This window comes from Oculina patagonica, chromosome 6 (genome assembly GCF_052425735.1).
Source record: "Oculina patagonica isolate OP01 chromosome 6, crgOcupat, whole genome shotgun sequence".
In the NCBI taxonomy this organism is placed as follows: domain Eukaryota; kingdom Metazoa; phylum Cnidaria; class Anthozoa; order Scleractinia; family Oculinidae; genus Oculina; species Oculina patagonica.
The window spans coordinates 30,210,239-30,229,311 of NC_135763.1; the positions used below are offsets into that span (position 1 = coordinate 30,210,239).

Here is a 19,073-nt window from a genome sequence, read left to right on the forward strand (position 1 = left end):
TGCCTTTATTTTATTACCTTATTCTTACTAATGTTCGCGAGTATTTATTTTCGCGAATTTCGCGATTTCAAAATAATCGCGAAAATTAATACGCGCGAAAAATACATTGCGCGAAATTTATATAACTTAGTCTTTAACAACGGATTCATAAAACACTGACAAATCACGAAATTTAAGACACGTTTGCTCTTATTTTTCTTGCAATCGCGAAAAGTAATACTCGCCAAATTCGGATTAGTACGTGAGAAAATAAGTAATAATAAGGTACGCACTGACCTAATCAGCTGATTCCAAGACTCTGAAAACCCAAAGCCATTGTTGGCCTCTGCGGTTGGCTTTAAACCTAAAAGATCTTCCTGAGGGTCTCAGTGGGATTAACCCGGCATTAGCCGTAAAATATGTAAACCGGGTAATGGCCAAGCCGAGAGGTTCCGAAAGAGTCATTTGACTTAAAACTACCGTCTCGTGAAAACCTGCTACAAAACAATTTAAAATAAATGGGATAAATTACATTTTCATCGCATAATCGTCCTAAGACCTTAACTGTGTTTTACAACAATTGAAATTAACTTTTACCTCCTTGGAAATTTGAATTTATAAAAATTAAGGCCAAGTAAAAGAAAAAAAAAAAACAAATGTTTCTCGTCCCCGCCCGCTTCATTTTTGGGGGTCGCCTCTCTTTTTTTGTTATTTGTTATTGAAAAGTTAGAAAGAACAAAAATCAGCAGAAGTTACGGATCAATTTAGGTTTCTGGGAAACTGCTCACCTACCCCTCCCCAAACCTAACATTAACCCTTACTTATCGCTTTGGGCAAAATGTTAGGTTTGGGGAGGGGTAGGTGAGCAGTTTCCTAGAAACCTAAATTGATGTTACTTCCACTTTGTACGTAGTTGAAAATTCTGAAGACATGGCTTTTGTTTGCGTTTTAATCATTTTAATACGAATTCAATCGAAAATTTTAAAACCTTGGTACGCTATGTCCGTACTGGATAGGTCAATTACCTTGTAGGATTTATTTTGCAAGTTTGCTTCTGGAGAATTTGAAAATGGAGAAAAAAAAAACAGCGATATTCGAACAACGCAGGTAAGGAACGCAACAAAATAATAAATAAACACAAAAAAAACGCCCAACCGCTCTCTTTTTTATAGAAATCTGGACGAGAAACATTTTTTTTAATTGGCCTAATGTTTAACTTCTTTAAACAATGGAAAATAATGTTTATCCTTCTGTTAACCGATACGGAAAGAAATTAACCGTTAGCCGATAAAAAAGTATTCTATTAACCGTAATAGGCACTAACCCATTGAGACCCTCTCATCTTTAATACTCACCATCGAACCTTCGTGAACAGCTCTCGTGGTTCAGACTTTGAGATCAGATCAGATTAAAAAGTTGACTTTTGAAGGGGACTGAAGCGAGAGTATTCTTCATAAAATGAACAGGTTTTATGCACTGGATACCCAACTTATAGGCTCTGATAACATGCCTTGTTGCATGAACGTACAAAACTATTAAAAATGCCGGTCAGGATATATAAAGTGGTAATATATTGTTTACGGAATTTGCGGTACCCTTACGCACAACTAAAAGTTTTCAGATCCAAAAAGTCGTTAACCTGCGATCAGGCGTTCTTTTTTTCATAAGTAGGGAGGGAGGGCATGATCTCAGGTTAAATAGTCGTCCATCATTAATTCTCGATCTTCCGTTCTTGGCCACCAAGTCCAGTCCTTGATTGTTGTTGTCTTTTCAAGCTCTCTTCCCTCCACCCCTCAGGAAGAGCTTGCTCGCGGGCTAATGCCTCGGTAAATGATGAAATGATAGCCGAGAAATTATCAAAGATTTATCTGACAACTGAGATTCCAGCACCCTACTCTTCTCTCAACTTTGCCACTAGCGAATGTATTACTAAACGCGACTCTGCTCGCAGGCAAACAGCACCGCACCGGGACCCCGATCACGCAAACGCTTTCGTCACGCTGGGAGTGACAATTGCGTGAATCATTGCGTGACGAACCCAAACAACGTCTGCGCGGGGGATCAGTAGTTTGTCTGTCCAGTTTCATATGATAAAGTCGAGCAACCATTCACAAACAATACTGCGCTGATCCTCAGTTTAGTAACACCCCGGAGTCCAATGATAAAGGAAAGTCAAGGTTTTTTTTTTCTTTCGAAAAAAGTTTTTATCTCTGTTTCTTTTTTCTTGTCAGACATCTCCTGGACTGAATGTGCTAATATTTACTTCTCAATTTATTAATTAATTTATCGATTAAATTATTTAATTGATTAAATTATTGATATATTAAAAACGTTCTTTCTTTATTTTTTTAATTTTTTTTTGGGTCCGCATTTTGTCATCCGCCTTTTCTTATCCGCCTTTTCTTATCCTCCTTTTATCATCCGCCATCCGCTATCCGCCGCCATCCGGTCCATTTTTTACAGAGACCCGCTTTTGTCTGCCGTTCGATCGTGGTTGAGGTCTGCAGCCCTCTTATCGACTAGTTTTCTCCATTAAAGGTAAGATCAACTTTATAAAACCATGTTTAAGAATGCTAGGGTATCCTTGAGCTACAAATTAAGCGGTTTCCTTCTTCCGATTTGCGGGAAAGAAAGGACAATTGAAGCTAAGTGAGTTCGGCCATTTGCTCATATCTAGGGGTATCAAATGGTCTTTGCGAGCATTTGCGAGCATGCGAGCACGAGCATTGACAAAAATTAGCCTTGCGAGCAACGAACACTTTTAAAAAACCTACCTCCACTAAAAACCGAGCATGCGAGCACTTGTAAAAATGTGCGAGCACGAGCAAACGAGCACCCACTAAAATTTTGCGAGCACTGCGACATTTTAAGGGACCATTCTTGACTCCTATATCTTATCGATCGCAGCAATCGGTTGTCGCATTGAAACAGAGAACCGTAGTTTAAAAAACGTGAAAAATGGCACGCGATGCATGCAGAAGCGATGGCGTTTCACAAGGGGTCTTACATAATTTTGAGGAAAAACTTAAAGTAAATAAAAGTAGCTGACACCTTGTGTGTGAAAAAAACTGTTATCCAACTGCAGCTTACAATTTTTTAAACATAAGAAGCTTGTTAGTGATTGTATAGCTGTTATGAATTCACAGACCAAGGATGCAAATAATACATTTTCTTCGTAGATTTTCTCAATTGAACAACAGTAATATTTTATTTTATATTTTTATACTTTTTTTAGATTTCCCTATGTTGTCTCAACAAATATTGCGTTATACTGTAGTGTGATATCACGGATAAACGACACACGATACGCGCGAGCAAGCTTTTAAGCTGCGAGAAAGGTCAAACGGTCTCTTGCCCACAGTGTCCCTTTGTATTATAAGAATTAAAAATTTCTGTCAACTAAATCTAATAGACCCCATCATGTATAATTAGTCTCTTTCGTTTATACATTGTATTGTTCCATTCTAACTGCACGGAAGTATTTTGCTTTTGTGTCCACGCGGCGATTTCTTGTTAAGTTAATCTTGATTTTCTGTTCGATCGGGCCAAACAGACAAACCGAACCGTTCGTTCGATGGCACAATCAAAAGCCCTCTGGGCTTAGTGTCTTGTGACTCTTTTCAGAGTTTAATTTATTTGAAAATAGACCGCTTTTCACGTCTATTTATTGCTTGTAAAGATATCGAAAATTAAAAAGCGTGCATCTAACATAAAGAAACATTTAGACTCCTCACCCCTAAAATTTAAACTAAAACTAAAGCTACTTTTGTCGCTCGATAAAAGTTGTGACATTCACAACACGATATACGAAACTCTTGATTCACTTGTCAATTCAGAAACCTTTGTCGTGAATGCTTGCGCTGAACTTCACGATTTCACAGTTAAAGATAAAAACAAAGGTTTATTCCAACTACAAAAGGTTCTCACGCGAAGGGCTTAAAATCCAACTAAAAAATATATATAAGATTTGGGACCTGAAAGACAACAACACCGAATTTTCGATCAAGTGGTCCATTGTCACGAGAGCAAGCGCTTACAGGGGAAACCCGTCACGCTGCAATTTGTGTCTGACGGAGAAGCTCTGCATACTATCAGCTGACAGATCCACCTTCTTGAACGAAAGATCTGAGCTTGTTACCAAGTGCAGGCACGAAAACAAGTACTACACGGCCAATCAGAGACAGGATCGTTCCAACCGTCCTCCATGAAAGTAGTTTAAATTGTATTTCACCGCATCTAACGACACAGTCTGATGATCGCTTCGTGCGTGAAACTCTGAGTAACTGTCCTTGAAGTTTCTATCTTTAATTATTGTATAAGATTACATGCTTAAAGTTTTGAAATCGATGCCTTAATAGTATCCATTCCGATCACAATCACGGTAATTAAGCGTTCATTTTGATTCATACTATTAATTGATCGTTGCTATTTCTGTCAGGCGGATAATGTTTGTACTTATTATTGTCACGCGACTTGTTTCCGACACCTTATCAAAAGCGATTTTTCCAAGCAGCCGAAAGTAGGCTTGACTTAAATTCAAATTACACTCCAGCATGTAGCCGTTGAACAGTTATAGGACTCCGATAACAGCACAAAAAAAATAAAGACACACACAGATTCGTAAGCATTTATCTGTCACAGATAATTCTTAAATATCTTTAAAAGGTCAACAAAGTCACAGATTCTCCTTTGTTGTTTTGTGTCTGTGACTGATAAGAACGTTTTCAGCCTCACGTTTCAATAAACTCACGCACACTACCAAGCAAAGTTTCATGGTTGACCTTTCGCGTGTGTCTTCGAGTAATACTCAAATTGAAGACACACAAGGAAAATAATGTCCACGGGATCAGTTGTTTTGAACTAGTTTAATCAGCACAAATTCTAACTTGCCTAAGCTAGCTAGTCAACTGAAGTAAAGGTACACATGTGGTTCGACTACTACGGTCTATTACATCTTTGAAATCGGATCTAATCAAAAATGGACCAAAATGGAAACGGCAAAGAAAGGTTTTCCTGACATATTGTCGGTCGACATACCTACAGTTCTGTAAGGCGCAATCCTGTTTAAGACATGCTTTTCCCCTATTGCTGTACCAAAATCATAAAACACATGTTCTCACGAAACGGTAGCTATTATCTGATTGACTAATATGACTAGAATGGTGGGAATCTCGTGTGATTGCTTTTATCACTAAGAAAAACAAACAAAAAGCTTAAATATAAACGCAACTGTCAGTGTAAACAGCATCTGCAGACCTCTCAAGTCTCACGATTTTGTCCTGAGACTCACGGTTTTCACTTCAATCTCACGACGAGAAACAGAAATCTCACGAAAAAACAGAGTAACAAGTCATTTGATTAGCGCCTGGTTTTAGGACTCTTTTAGCTATTTTTGTCCGTCAGTTGATCAATCTCCTGGTTTTTGCTGAAATCTCCAGATTTTTTTACCTCAATCTCCAGATTTCCAGTGCTTTGAGGTTGAGAAGTCTGCATCTGTTTTGTTTAAATCTGATGATCGCATTTTTCGGCATTTACTGAAAAAAGAAAATTTTGACATGGCGGGAAAAATATTGACATGGCGGGAAAATTCCGCGGCCTCAGAAAGCAAATACGCATGGAATGCACCTTGTCCCCTGTAGTATTATCTTGTGTCGTCATGACTACGTCATGACGTCACAAGACAAAAAGGGGTAAGGGTGGAATTCTGGAGAATAAAGTCCAAAATACAGTAATTCTTTAAGAGCGAGTGGTGTAGATATTAAAATGGCATGCACCTTGTCCCCTGTAGTATTATCTTGTGTCGTCATGACGTAGTCATGACGTCACAAGACAAAAAGGGGTAAGGGTGGAATTCTGGAGAATAAAGTCCAAAATACAGTAATTCTTTAAGAGCGAGTGGTGTAGATATTAAAATGGCATTCGTTGGGGGTGGGACCCGGAAATCCCATTGAATTGTTGAGTCAAATACATTCGTGATTGATTGTTCTTGAGTGGTTAACACATTTCAAAGCTTTTTTAGGATATAAAGTATTTTAATGGATTTCTTTAGGTTTTGAGGCCTTTTTAACTGACCTGAAAGAAAGACCAGTCCTGAACAGGGGGAGGGAGTCTGGGGGTGGGGTGGTGGACACAACAAATTTCTATTCGGAGAGGCCCAGCCCCGATGTCCAAACTCTTACCATTAATATACAATTGTGACAGAAAAGGTTACTGTAATGTTTTCATATATACCTTTCATGAACAAATATACATAAGGAACACTATATCTCTTTTGTAAACTTATCACTTGGGTCACCTTTTCAAATGCTTAGATGAATCAGACATTAGGTGTTTTTCTCTGAGATATTTTGAAAGGCCCTTTTAAATGGATGTAAATGAATGAAATTTTTATTTTACCATGGTTAAAATATCAGTTATGTACAATCAATCAATCAATCTTTATTTTGCTCTACAGTTAAGCCTAATTACATGCCTTTGATACATTTATTAAAAATAAATTATATGATAGAGTATAGAAAAGAAAAATAGAAATATAAAAATAAATTTCTAAATACTGGTTTACATATTTGCCGTGTGGGAGTCCGATGCAGAAGACCACCTAACTCGCAGTTCTTAGTTCTTCAGGAAGATCATTTTATAGTGAGGCACCGCTGCAGCTAAAGCATCGCTTTAGGTTACTAGTCTGTTCTTGGTTTCGCTAAGTATAACTTTAGGGTGGCGTCACGTAGATTATAAGACGAAACTCTCGGGTTGAACAGAAGTAGTCTGGGGCAAGCTTATTAACACACTTGTACATTAAATTTGCCTTTTGCTTCGTCCTTCTAATCGATAATTTGTCCCAGCCGAGCGAGTTAAGAAGATAGCTAGAATTTGTATCAAAACTGGATTTCGTAATTACTCTAGCCGCGCGATTTTGTAGTTTTTGAAGTGTCTTTTCACTAGGTTAGTGCACTGTAAAATTCATGTTATAAGCCATGGGCTTATACAACTTCGTAAGGTGTCATAGGTGGGCTTATAAATATTAAATGAGGGGGGGGGGGGGGGGGCTTTTATCTGGGAGGTATGCCAGTGACACACTTCCTGTATACTGCTACGATCAGCAAATTATGTCAAAATGCAATTCTAGGGTATACCTGCCAACTTTTTCTGGGTCAAAGGCGTGAGATTTTTATCCTGAGAGTGACAGGATTTCCGAAGACGATACGACAATGTCCGAAGTTTTCTGAAGATTTCCGAAGTATTCCGAAGAAGTTGCGAACATATCCTGATCCCAGTGCCTGGACTTGTTTGCTAAACATAACCTCATTCCAACGCTTTTTTGTCAAAATTCTGAGATTTCGGGGAAAGTATTGCCATTTACTCATTTTGCATGGAGTTTTCTTTTTTTACAATGGTTTGAGTTTACATTTTTTGGAAAGTGTGTCGTTTGTGGTTGTAATAACTCACAGTTTTGGACTAGGCGTGAGAAATTGGTTCATAAGCGTGATTTGGCATGAGATTGAAGTTTTCAACTCCCAGGCGTGAGACTCACGCCCAAGGCGTGGAGAGTTGGCAGGTATACAAGTGTTGGGTGGGTACTCTTACCACTGGGCTACATGCATGTATGCAATGAGTGACTCGTAGTGAGCTGGGCCATTTACTAGGTTCAGATATATGTGACACGCATAATTTTCTGCATAGTGATAGGATCAGCAATGGATCATGCAGGGTTTAAGAAAACAAACCACTAAAAATTTAGTACCCTTAGTACACTTTTACTTGAGTTTCTCTTGCAATTACAGAAATTTATGCTTAAGAATGCTCTCCTGCATTCTCACGAGATTAACTGTGTGCAAAAATTGGTAAGAATAAGGTAAACAAGACCCTGTATTTTTAATATAAGTGAGATTTTCACTCTGTTTTCCCAATTAATTTTACAGTATCACCTAGCTTTCTCATGGGAATTGAAAGACATTAATTATTGCCTCGACATTAATCCAAACAGTAAATTCATTTATATTCGAATGAAAGAATCAGTTGTCTGATTGCATTCGTTTTTTAGATGTTAATCTTTATTCAAAAATCAAAGAAATACTGAATTGATTAGCATTGGTCATTCGTGACTATTAACATGGAACACATTTGTTGTTTTACTGTAAATACATAAACAGAATCAATCAGTTGTTTTCCAGTAGTGTGATTAAAAATGTGGATATACTTTATTAACATTTAAAGTGTGCAAATACTTCTTTTAATTGGAGCTAAAAACAGTAGAAGAAAACATGGACTGATATACAAATAATTCCTTATAAAAATGGGATGTGTCAAGGGAAAGAAACAGAACTAGTTTCCATTTTGCGATCTATGATACTTCCCGAAACATGTGCTTAAAATTATATATATATATACACTAAAAGTAAGTCAGAATAAAACTTAGAGGTAAACTAATAATAAAGCCAGGATCCAAGCTAGGATCCTAACCCTATTATAAAAGCTAACAGCAAGCAACCCAAGCTTAGCGACACAAATTAACCTAACTGGAGTGCTAGTTAGGCTACCCGAACGCTATGTAGGCTTACCGGATTTTGGCTCGGATCCTGGCTCGAAGTTTAGGTATCCTCTAAAACTTCAGAAGAATGAAACTTGGAAAAGCTAAAAAAAATATTTTGTTAAAATTACAATTTAACTTGAAAACTTGCTGTATGTCCAGACCGGCGAATCGACGACAATCCATGATTAGAAGTCAATTGAAAATCGTTAGTTAATTGACATTGATTGCTGTCATATTGATGGCTAATTGAGCTTAACAAGTAAACTTACCTTGGTATTTAAGGAAATTTACATTGTTTTGTTATTGATTGATATGTGTTGTCATGGTAAAAGGTCATAAGATTTTCCTTTGATTTTGAATTCTAATCAATTCATTGGCATTTTTACTGCCATCAATTACAGCACTGTAATATTGATTATCAGCCGTTACAGCAAGGCGCCCAAAAGTATGACCACTTTTAATTTATTCACATTCTTTCGTGCAGATTTAATCCAATCAGAAGTCAACTGCAAGCTATCCATGGCTTTTGATTGGAATAAATCTTCACGAAAGAATGTGAATAAATTAAAAGTGGTCACACTTTTGGGCGCCTTGCTGTAATCTTATTGACTCTTATGCACTGTCATTGCTGGCTAAATCAATCAATCAATCAATCAATCAATCAAACTTGCTTATTAAGAGATTCCTATTGTTTGTTGGGCCCATGCTATTATGCAGCTCGCATTGTTCAACTCAGAGTGAATTCTTATTTGGACTTAGCCAAAGTCCTTAAAGTCCAAAAAGTGTCCATCACTCACTCAGAATTTGTATGTGAATATAAGGGTAAGGTAGTCTGCATTCAAGCCAAGTGGCCCATCAGGCCGGATGAGTATCCCCCCCCCGGATGGGATTGTAGGCCATTACAGGGTTACCCCAGCATTGATTTCACTGGTTCTGGTAACTTTCCCAAGCTCATAATGCAGTGCCCCAGCCAGGTCTTGAACCGTGCACAATGCCGAGTGGGAGACTGGGGACTAAATATGCTGACACAATATTTGCCTAATATTAAGTGACAAGTCGTCTGCATGAGCAATTTTATTGTATGTTGCAACTTTTATTTATTTCACAAACTTGCTTACATGCCAGCTTCTCAGCAAAGATAATTGCCACATAAAAATTGCCAATTTTCGTCATCTAAACAATCAAATAAAAATTGTCACATAAAAGTTGCTTGTGTAAACAAGCCTTAAGGGGGGAGACCCTTAACTACAAAATGGTTACTATGGATGTCTTCGAACCGTCATATCTTGGGCTTCCTGTAGTATCCTGGATTTAGTTTTTGGTCATGTTTGTTCTATTGAAGGTTACCTTCACTTTTGATAGTCATGACCATATTTGATATGTTAGGTGACCAGAACACGAAAATCCTTAAAACTCACACAGCTTACATCTTTCTATGTTAAAACAAAAGCGAACGGGTGAAGAGCATTGTAAGGAAAAAATGGTAGCATGGATGAGTCCAAATTTACATTACAAAGTTATGAGGTCACAAAAACTTTATGATGTCATAGCTTTTTCAGTAACTCGAGTTTTAACAAAATCCCTGCAACAAATGTTGCTCCTAAATGCACTCTACCAGGGGTGTTGATTTATACAGAGAAAAAATAATACTCGTGAAAATTCATACTAGAGGAATCCAGCTCCTGAGTTTTTGGGGAAATAAAGTATTAGCAGAAATAAGTAAGGATAAGGTGTTTTCTGAAACAACACACTGATATTACTTTTTTGTGCGTTTTAGGTCTGAGGATAAAATATCACGTGCTAGTGGAATAATTTACTGTACCTTGATGGCTGAAGATTACACAAAGTGCAGCAAGAGTTTCACTCAAACTGGCAAGCAAGAAAAACATACATTGAGTAATAGTACTCACACAGGAGAGAAGCCGTTTGAATGTAACCAGTGTGGCAAGTGTTTTAATCGGACAGGAAATTTAAAGCAGCATAAAAGAACACACACAGGAGAGAAGCCTTTTGAATGTAAACAGTGTGGCAAGTGTTTTAATCAGGCAGGAAATTTAAAAAAACATAAACGAATACACACAGGAGAGAAGCCTTTTGAATGTAAACTGTGTGGCAAGTGTTTTAAGCAGGCAGGACATTTAAATGAACATAAACGAACTCACACAGGAGAGAAGCCTTTTGAATGTAACCAGTGTGGCAAGTGTTTTAATCATGCAGGAACTTTGAAGCGGCATAAAACAACACACACAGGAGAGAAACCTTTTAAATGTAACCAGTGTGGAAAGTGTTTCAATGACACAGGAAGTCTAAGAGAACATGAAGTAACATGTAGCACAGGAGCGACTTGTAAAATTGAGCAGCATGAGAATGCCTGCAGCATCGCTGAACTTTTAAGTGACCTGAAAGAAATCAAACAGGAAAAACCATAATATAACTGTGTGTCATCTGACCAGTATTTTCAACTGGTGGACCACATTCTTGTCTGTCGATATAGTGACCCAATGTTAATTCATTTTACTAAAAAAAATAATGAATATATGGGAAAATGTGATAACATCAGTATAAATCAAAATTTGTGGCAAAGCTTTTAAGTTTAAATTGTACTTGATTTGGCATGGAAATCTATCATGGAAACTAGTTTTCATATTTATAATGTGTATATATGATGTTTTTACATCAGATAGTTAAGGTCTCTCTTTGTAACAGGTGATTACCCCAGCAGGGCTTTGGCCCAGAGGCCAAAGCCCGATGAGGCATTATAGTGGTCCCCACGTATAAGTAGTTACATAAGGAAAATACAGAGGAAATACACGGGGAAATACAGTGCATACAGTCAGAAGCCAGAAAAAATCTCGACTTGGTTGAAGTGAGCGCGCAAGCTAGTCTCGGTTAATGATGACGTCACAATAGGGTTTGCCTGCAAATAGTATCGGGTAATGATGACGTAACAATAGCGCTTGCCCGCTATGGGTTTTGGATAATGGTGACGTTCAAGCACCTTCCCGGATTACGCGTCGTCACAACTCCACAACTCTCACCTCGCACATGTTGTGGATCATATTTTGGCGGGATGTATACCGTATACCTTTAAAGGGTGATTCTTTCCAAAATTTTCAGCCGGATGAAAGATTTTAAGTTTACATCCGATATACCAAAAAGATTATTTAAAAAACTTATTCATTATAAAACGTATTCTTTCAACTTAACTTTTCAGTCCGCTAAAGCCTAGTTTTCACTAGCGACGCAAACACAAGCGCAAGCACAAGCGTAAAACCTGGTTTTCACTAGCGACACAAGCACAAGCGCAAGCACAAGCATAACTTAACAGCTCTTATTTCATCGTGAAAATGGCATCGACGCAAGCATAAGCACAAGCGCAAGCACAAGGATCAAAATTTTTCCTTTTCTTGTGCTTGCGCTTGTGCTTGCGTTCGTGTGAAAACAAACATCGCATAAGCACAAGAAAATTGTTTACGTGTAGCCGTGTCTAGCCAATTAAAGCACTCGTTCCAGCATTTGAACAAAGTCGCAGAGACCGCGGTTGATTTTGATAAACGTTTTTCGAGAATGTTCGGAGAAGTGTAGACAAAAAAACAAAAAGGCCCAAGCGCGGACTCGAGTAGCGAAAAAAACGGAGACGAATGCTTTCTTTAAAAATATTTATAATCCCAAATGTTTCGTTTTTCTCCTTTATTAGTCGCTTTCACTTTCTTCGTCACACGAGTAGAGGAGAGAGAGTTTCTGAGAGTTTCTGCCACAATATTTGCAGGGAGAACGGAGTCGAGAACGGAGCCTTCTAACTTGTAAACATCATATTCTTATGCTAATGTGCTCGTGCTTATGTCGACGTTCGTTTTCACTTGGCACGAACTACTTATGCTTGCGTTTGTGCTTGCGCTTGTGCTTGCGTCGCTAGTGAAAACCAGGCTTACGGATAACGGCTATAATTTCACCGTGAATACGGCTTCGACGCAAACAAAAGCACAAACACAATTGAATTTTGATGCTTATGCTTGAACTTGTGTCAAGCACAAGTACAAGGGTCATTTTTTTTCCTGTTCGCGTGCTTGCGTTTGCCTGCTTGTACTTGCGTCGCTGGTGAAAAACAGGCTTAAGTGTTCTAAAGCTAATTAGCATAACCACACTGACCACTATTGGTAATCGCGCAATCTGATTGGCAAACTGGTGCCACACGATCCGAGAAGGCCCGTAGCGCGCGCTTAGTCTCGCTGAAACAATCAACACCTTCAATAAATCGACTCAGCATGGATCGGGGGGGCCACAAGACGGCCGCCTCGGTCACCGGCTGATAGGACCGGGGCCGCCCCCGCCAACATCAGCCGAAGAAACCTCGAGCTCGCCGTCTAATTGTTAATTAGAATGACAACGGCAGACTCGCATGTAATTATCACACAACAATCTAACGTTAACCTTTTGTCGGTCGGGAATAGACACCCAAAGCGATACGTTCGATCTTTTAGTCAGGGCTTTATATTCGGTCAGAGCTGTCTATTAATTGTGCTAAACCATCACGGCAGGAGATAAGAAAGGCAATCCAGGCACTGAAGAATGGTAAGGCAGCTGGGACAGATAGTGTTCCTGCAGAAGCTCTCGAGGTTGACATAGGCACTTCCACTGAAATTCTGTACAGGCTATTCGAAAACATCTGGGAGGAGGAAGAATTTCCAGAGGACTGGAAAGAAGGGCTTCTTATTAAACTACCAAAGAAAGGAGACTTGAGGGTCTGTAGTAACTACAGGGAAATCACACTTTTATCAGTTCCAGGCAAAGTCCTAAACAGAATTCTTTTAGAACGAATGAAAGCGGCAGTTGACAACCAACTACGAGACCAGCAAGCTGGCTTTAGACAGGACGATCATGCACAGACCATATTGCCACTCTTCGCATAATAGTGGAGCAATCCCTGGAGTGGAACTCGGCTCTTTACGTCAACTTTATTGATTATGAGAAGGCCTTTGATAGTGTGGATAGAGAAACACTGTGGAAGCTGCTGAAACACTATGGCATACCAGAAAAGATCATAACACTCATTCAGCGAACTTATGAGGGAATGTCATGCAGAGTGGTGCATAGGGGCCAGCTCTCAGATTGCTTCAACGTCAGGACTGGTGTCCGACAAGGATGCTTACTATCACCTTTCATGTTTCTTTTTGTTATAGACTGGATTATGAGAACCACCACCGAGGGAAAGAAGAATGGGATTCAGTGGACCCCTTGGACACAGCTGGAGGACTTAGACTTCGCTGATGATCTGGCTCTCCTTTCACATAACCATGACCAGATGCAGGGTAAGACCACCGGATTGGCAGCAACATCAGAAAGAGCTGTAGGAGGAGCAGTAGGAGGAGAGCGGCTAGAGGAGGTGGACTCGTTCACATACCTTGGCAGTGTTATTGACAAGAGTGGAGGTACGGATGTAGATGTAGGAGCAAGAATTGGCAAGGCAAGGGCAGCATTTAACATGCTCAAACAATCGCCGACATGTTTTTTTTTTGTTTTTTGGTAAGTCCTCTGAAGATTTGAAGGCAATTGAACAAAATCCCTTGGAGTTTTAGCTACCATGCGAAAAATAAAATTCGAGAAAAAAGCATTTAGAATAATCTATCGCTTCGCAAACAAACACCGCCCACCGAACTGCCCGCAAACACGTTCTCAGATCACCGGGCCAAGCAGTGTTTAGGTTTTTTTTTCGGTCACCTCCTGGGGGAAATGTTCAGGCAAATCAATCTTCGCACAAAGCCTCGAATGAATTTCTACTACTGAAGTGTAGCGACCGAATATAAACTTACTTACTCACTTAGGCCCATCGCTCCAGGTGGAGCATAGGCCATTGACAACAGCTCGCCAGCGAGCTCGACCTTGGGCTTTCCGCACAACATCTTGCCAAGCGAAACCCATTAACTTTAGCTCTGCTTCCGTGTCGCGACGCCAGCTGTTTTGGGGTCGATCTCTCCTTCTCTTCCCTTGGGGGTTCCAAGTCAGGGACTGGCGAGTGATGTTGCTTGGTTCTTTCCGCAGGGTATGGCCAATCTAGCCCCATTTCCTCTTTAGAATCTGCCTGCCAATTGGTTCTTGATCTCCTCACTGCCACAGCTCCTCGTTGCGAATTTTCTCGGGCCACCAAATGTTAAAGATACGTCTCAGGCAACTGTTTATGAATGTTTGGATCTTCTGTAGTGCTTTTTTTGTGCGTCTCCACGTCTCTGACCCATAGAGGAGAACCGATTTAACATTAGAATTGCCATACGAAGGTTGGTTTCAGTCCTGATTTCCATGGACTTCCAGATGTTTTTTTATTTATAAAAACGTTTGCGTTGAGAGGCTTTTCTGTACGATCAATCCATGTTTTTTAGCCCTTCTTCGAAAATGCTCTGTAACTTTTTACTGTAATCGAATACGACAAAACGCACACGTTTTTTAGCACTTTGGGAGCGGAAACCCTCGAACAAATCAAATTAGCGAATTTTAAAGCTTTCAATAGCCGATTCCGACTTTCGTATTTAGACCTCGTAAAAAATTCAACAATTTACTTTATCACAAAATGGATGAAATTTTTAGATAGCCAGTTCTACGAGCTTTAAATTAATATGGGTTTTATGTATCTACAATTCAACCCGGACGCGCTACAGTGTTTTGAAGTGAGACACGCCTGAAGGCAGTCGAGTTTTTGAGCTTGTGCAAGAGAAGTTTAACGTGGAAGTCTTTTTTGAGCTTTTGCAAGATAAGGATATTTGTTTGGATTTTGTTGTTATCGAAATAGATTACAAAGCTTGCTATTGTAGAGCAAGTTGGTTACGATTGCTGAATTGAACAGACTCAGTTTACATAAAGAAAACATTGAGAATAGTGAAACTAAGCAGAAAGTCAGAAACCGTGAGCTACTGCGCAGTGCGAGTGTTTTGTTTTCTTTATGTAAACTCTGTAAACTTGGTTTTTCGACTGAGTCTTTCAGTCGCTTTTGTGTGTGATTTGTGTCTGACAAATCGCAGATTTGTACTGAGTCTTTCAATCCAGCAATCGTAACCAACTTGCACTACAGTAGCAAGCTATTGAGCTATCTTCAACTTCTCACTGCCCATCAATGCCTCACCCAGTGCCCAGATGCGATAGCCACTAACACAAAACCGCACGCTACAGTTTCGCGCACATTTACAACCCTCAAAAATAAACACAAACAAGTTTCCATTTTATACAAATCAGATAAGATCAAAAGACCGGGGGCACTTTTAGTGTCAACTACCCCTAGTATATAATACTGAAGATAGGATGTTAACTGCTAACGAATAGAGCAGTTTTCAGTGTCGTAAAACCAAAACCAAAGTAATTAGTCTGACCAATCACAAGGGACACTAACAATTCAGTAAACCAATCAAAACTCGAAGTAATTGCATAAAGTTGTCACGAAGCGCACGGAAACGTACGCGAGTAAACTCACAATTTGTTTTGATTTTACTTCTGATTGGCTGAGAAAGTGGCGCGAGATTTTTGAGCCAATAAATGAGCGTAGTAATGCAAAACCAAAGTAAAAGTATTTTCGACACTCAAGTGAAAAACTACTCTATAGTCATGTTAAAGTCGTGTATTGGCGACTTGATCGCATGATACCATGACTGACAACATTTTTCCATGAGTAATTTTTGGGCTTGCATTGGTTTAGGGTCAGTATCTTTCTGTTGATGTTGGATTTGACTTTAAATTAAATAGTTATTGAAGATCAGGTGGTCTTCATTTAAAATCATTATGTATTTGTTTTAGATCATCTGCTAAAGTATGAACATGCAGAAGCCGTGAAAAAATCTTATTATTCACGTTGCCAGATTTATAATTGCTTTAATATAATATGTCTTTTTATACGGATATAATTCTCTTTTATCACCTGAACAGGCAAAGATATTCAATGTTACGCGACCAACCAATCAGATACAGCCTATTCTATGCTCAGTTATTATTCGCAGATTCCCTTAGAATGGATTGTCAGACTTGGTCGGTTATTTAGAGCCAACTTTTAGATTTTCGGATACAGAATCCCTGGACCGCTTGAGGGTCTTTGAATAAGATGTAGCGCTTAAGATACTTGGTAATTCTGAAGACCTTTTTTAATGTTACGAAAACAGTTAAAGTTCTATGTTTAAATTTGGTATGGAATTGGGTAGTAAATTTTATTTATTTAGTGAAAATCGCATATTTGAGTTGGGAAAATTTCAGGAAGGGCGACGCGCCCCCAACCTGATTACTGGATTAAAAATCGCCGTTTATTGATAACAAAATAAATTAGAGGTAAGATAGATATATCTGCAGAATTAGGATTTATATGGCGTGCCATTATACTTTGAATTCATTTTCGTTTTGTTTTTTTTAAGCTACTTCACTCGATACGTTTGTATTGATCACAGGGAACCCAAACGCTGTATTAGTTATTCATAATCTTAAAATAAAAATGTCCTTATTTACCTGCGTTCCTGTGTTTTTTTTTTAACCGGTTTTGGGGGCGATTTGAATCAGAGCGAAGGTGGTTTATGTTGCGAGTTTTAAACGGTAATCGATCTGTCGCAATGTCAATACGACACGCCTCAATTATGTCTCAAGTTTTACTTTAACTGTTATTATTAACTATTAACTCCCCTTATGAATAACTAATACAGCGTTTGGGCTCCCTGTGTATTGATTTGTAAAATCTGTTGGGAAAATAAAAATGATACATGGTTGTCCTGCATGTTGTCTAGCTTTGGGTACGTAAGTCAACATGAATAGATATTGACCGTATTGAATTCCGTCGATCGATTTATGTGTGGGCTACATTGCCATGTCAGATGTAATGCGAATGAAGCTACGTGTAGTTACAAGTGGCTTCGGGAAAAACGTATTGATATCATGCCCATACTGAGGAAGTTGAATTCTTGGTTTTCACGTGACGTCATCAAAATTCTAAAACCCAGAATCGCAAGACCCCTGAGTTTTTATCCTTCACTGGCTATTAGACTTCCTTAATATATATCTTGTTGAAGGTTTTAGCTCGATAGCAATCACCGTCTTTAAGATAGAGCATTTTGAATTTCGGCGTTTCACGCCACACGAGATCAAAGATGGCCGCCAGAAGGCTGTCACGTTTTCTTTAAGACATGCCTCATCCTGTGATTTTTAACAATCTGGACAGCTGAGGTTTTGCGAGAAGTGTTTATGTGAATGTTTACTTGTTCGTGAAGATGATCTGACCTCTTTTTTGGCAGAATTTAATGCCAGATGTTTCATTGATTTCCGGCCGCCATGTTGGAGCCCAAGCAGTTGGGCTCCAACATGGCGTTTCCATACTGTGCTCTCTAAATTTGCGTGAAACATTTTGACGGATAACTCGAGTACGGAATAACGTACAAACCTGAGACTTGAACTTGTAGTTTATTTAGTAGTTTTCTACAACCTGTATTTTTTTCTTGATTGTTTTGAATCTATAGTTTTGGATTTATTTTTTCGCGGCTCGACAGTGAAAACCACCTATTGTTGACAAAGAAGACTCCTGAATAGGAGTGGGAAAAGGGGTAGGGTAGGGTAGGGTAGGGTAGGGTAGGGTAGGGGAACATTTACCTCACCCCCCCCCCCCACCTCAATTTATACCTTGCTCAGTTTTGCGCCAAGATTTCACGCGCCTCTGACAATAACCTGCGATCAGGCTTTCTTTTTTTTCGCGGCGGAGGGAAGGCGAAAAAAGGAAAGCCTGATACAATTACTTGAGAAGTCGTCTGCCGCCCCCTAATTAAAGTATCTGTCAACGTCGTCGAGAATGTCGGCGATGCCATCAGATAAGCGTGATTAGCGCCTTCAAATTATATTTTTACTCTCACAAACGTGTGTTTGAATAACCCTTTTGAACGAGCTGATCGGATGGTTTTTAAAATTTTTTTCTGCAAAGGCTGATTTTGTGTAAGGCTCAAATTAGACATTTCAAGGTTGTAGTTTTCGTCACTGGCACGATCGTCTGGCGTCTTTTGGTGGTGTGATGTAATAATCTTCGACACCATTGGTGATAGATCACGCTCCTGCCGAATATTCCGTCGGAAGCACCGCCAATACATCTTTTCTTTTACAAACTATTTGTCGAATACACTCCCTTTGTTCGTCTTTAAATGTTTTGTGAACAAAACTCTTGATATATTTTCTAAAAGCTAGAAGAACTGGCTCTCTACTTCATTCCGCTCAACACCCGCCATGATAACAATCATCTACGCGTGATATTTTTGGACCGGAAATTAGATTTGAACTCAATTAGCCAATCAGGATAGAGTTTTAATGTTGCCTTTTGTTTTCTGACCAATCAGAGAAAAGTCCAGATTCTGGACTTTTTACAGACGACTCGACAAGTATTTGTATCAGGCGTTCATTTTTCCGTTGACCTCTCCGCCGCGAGAAAAATAACGCCTGATCGCAGGTTACTCTGACAAGCAAAGGCCTGAGAAGCTCAAAAAACACACCCTATCACGCAGCACATACCCATTTAGCCCGTATATGGGAGTACTCCCCCCGCCCCTTTCCACAGATAGGTAACGAACAG

General features: G+C 39.2%; 1 protein-coding gene across 1 annotated transcript; it reads left to right on the forward strand.

Moving 5' to 3' along the window:
* The first annotated feature begins 2,443 nt into the window (after nt 1-2,443).
* Nucleotides 2,444-11,464, forward strand: LOC144658347 (uncharacterized). The gene is made up of 2 exons (XM_078518769.1): nt 2,444-2,517; nt 10,287-11,464. Exon 2 carries the CDS (start codon nt 10,336-10,338, stop codon nt 10,936-10,938), a length of 603 nt encoding a protein of 200 aa, XP_078374895.1. The 5' UTR covers nt 2,444-2,517; nt 10,287-10,335; the 3' UTR covers nt 10,939-11,464.
* The last annotated feature ends 7,609 nt before the right edge of the window (nt 11,465-19,073 follow it).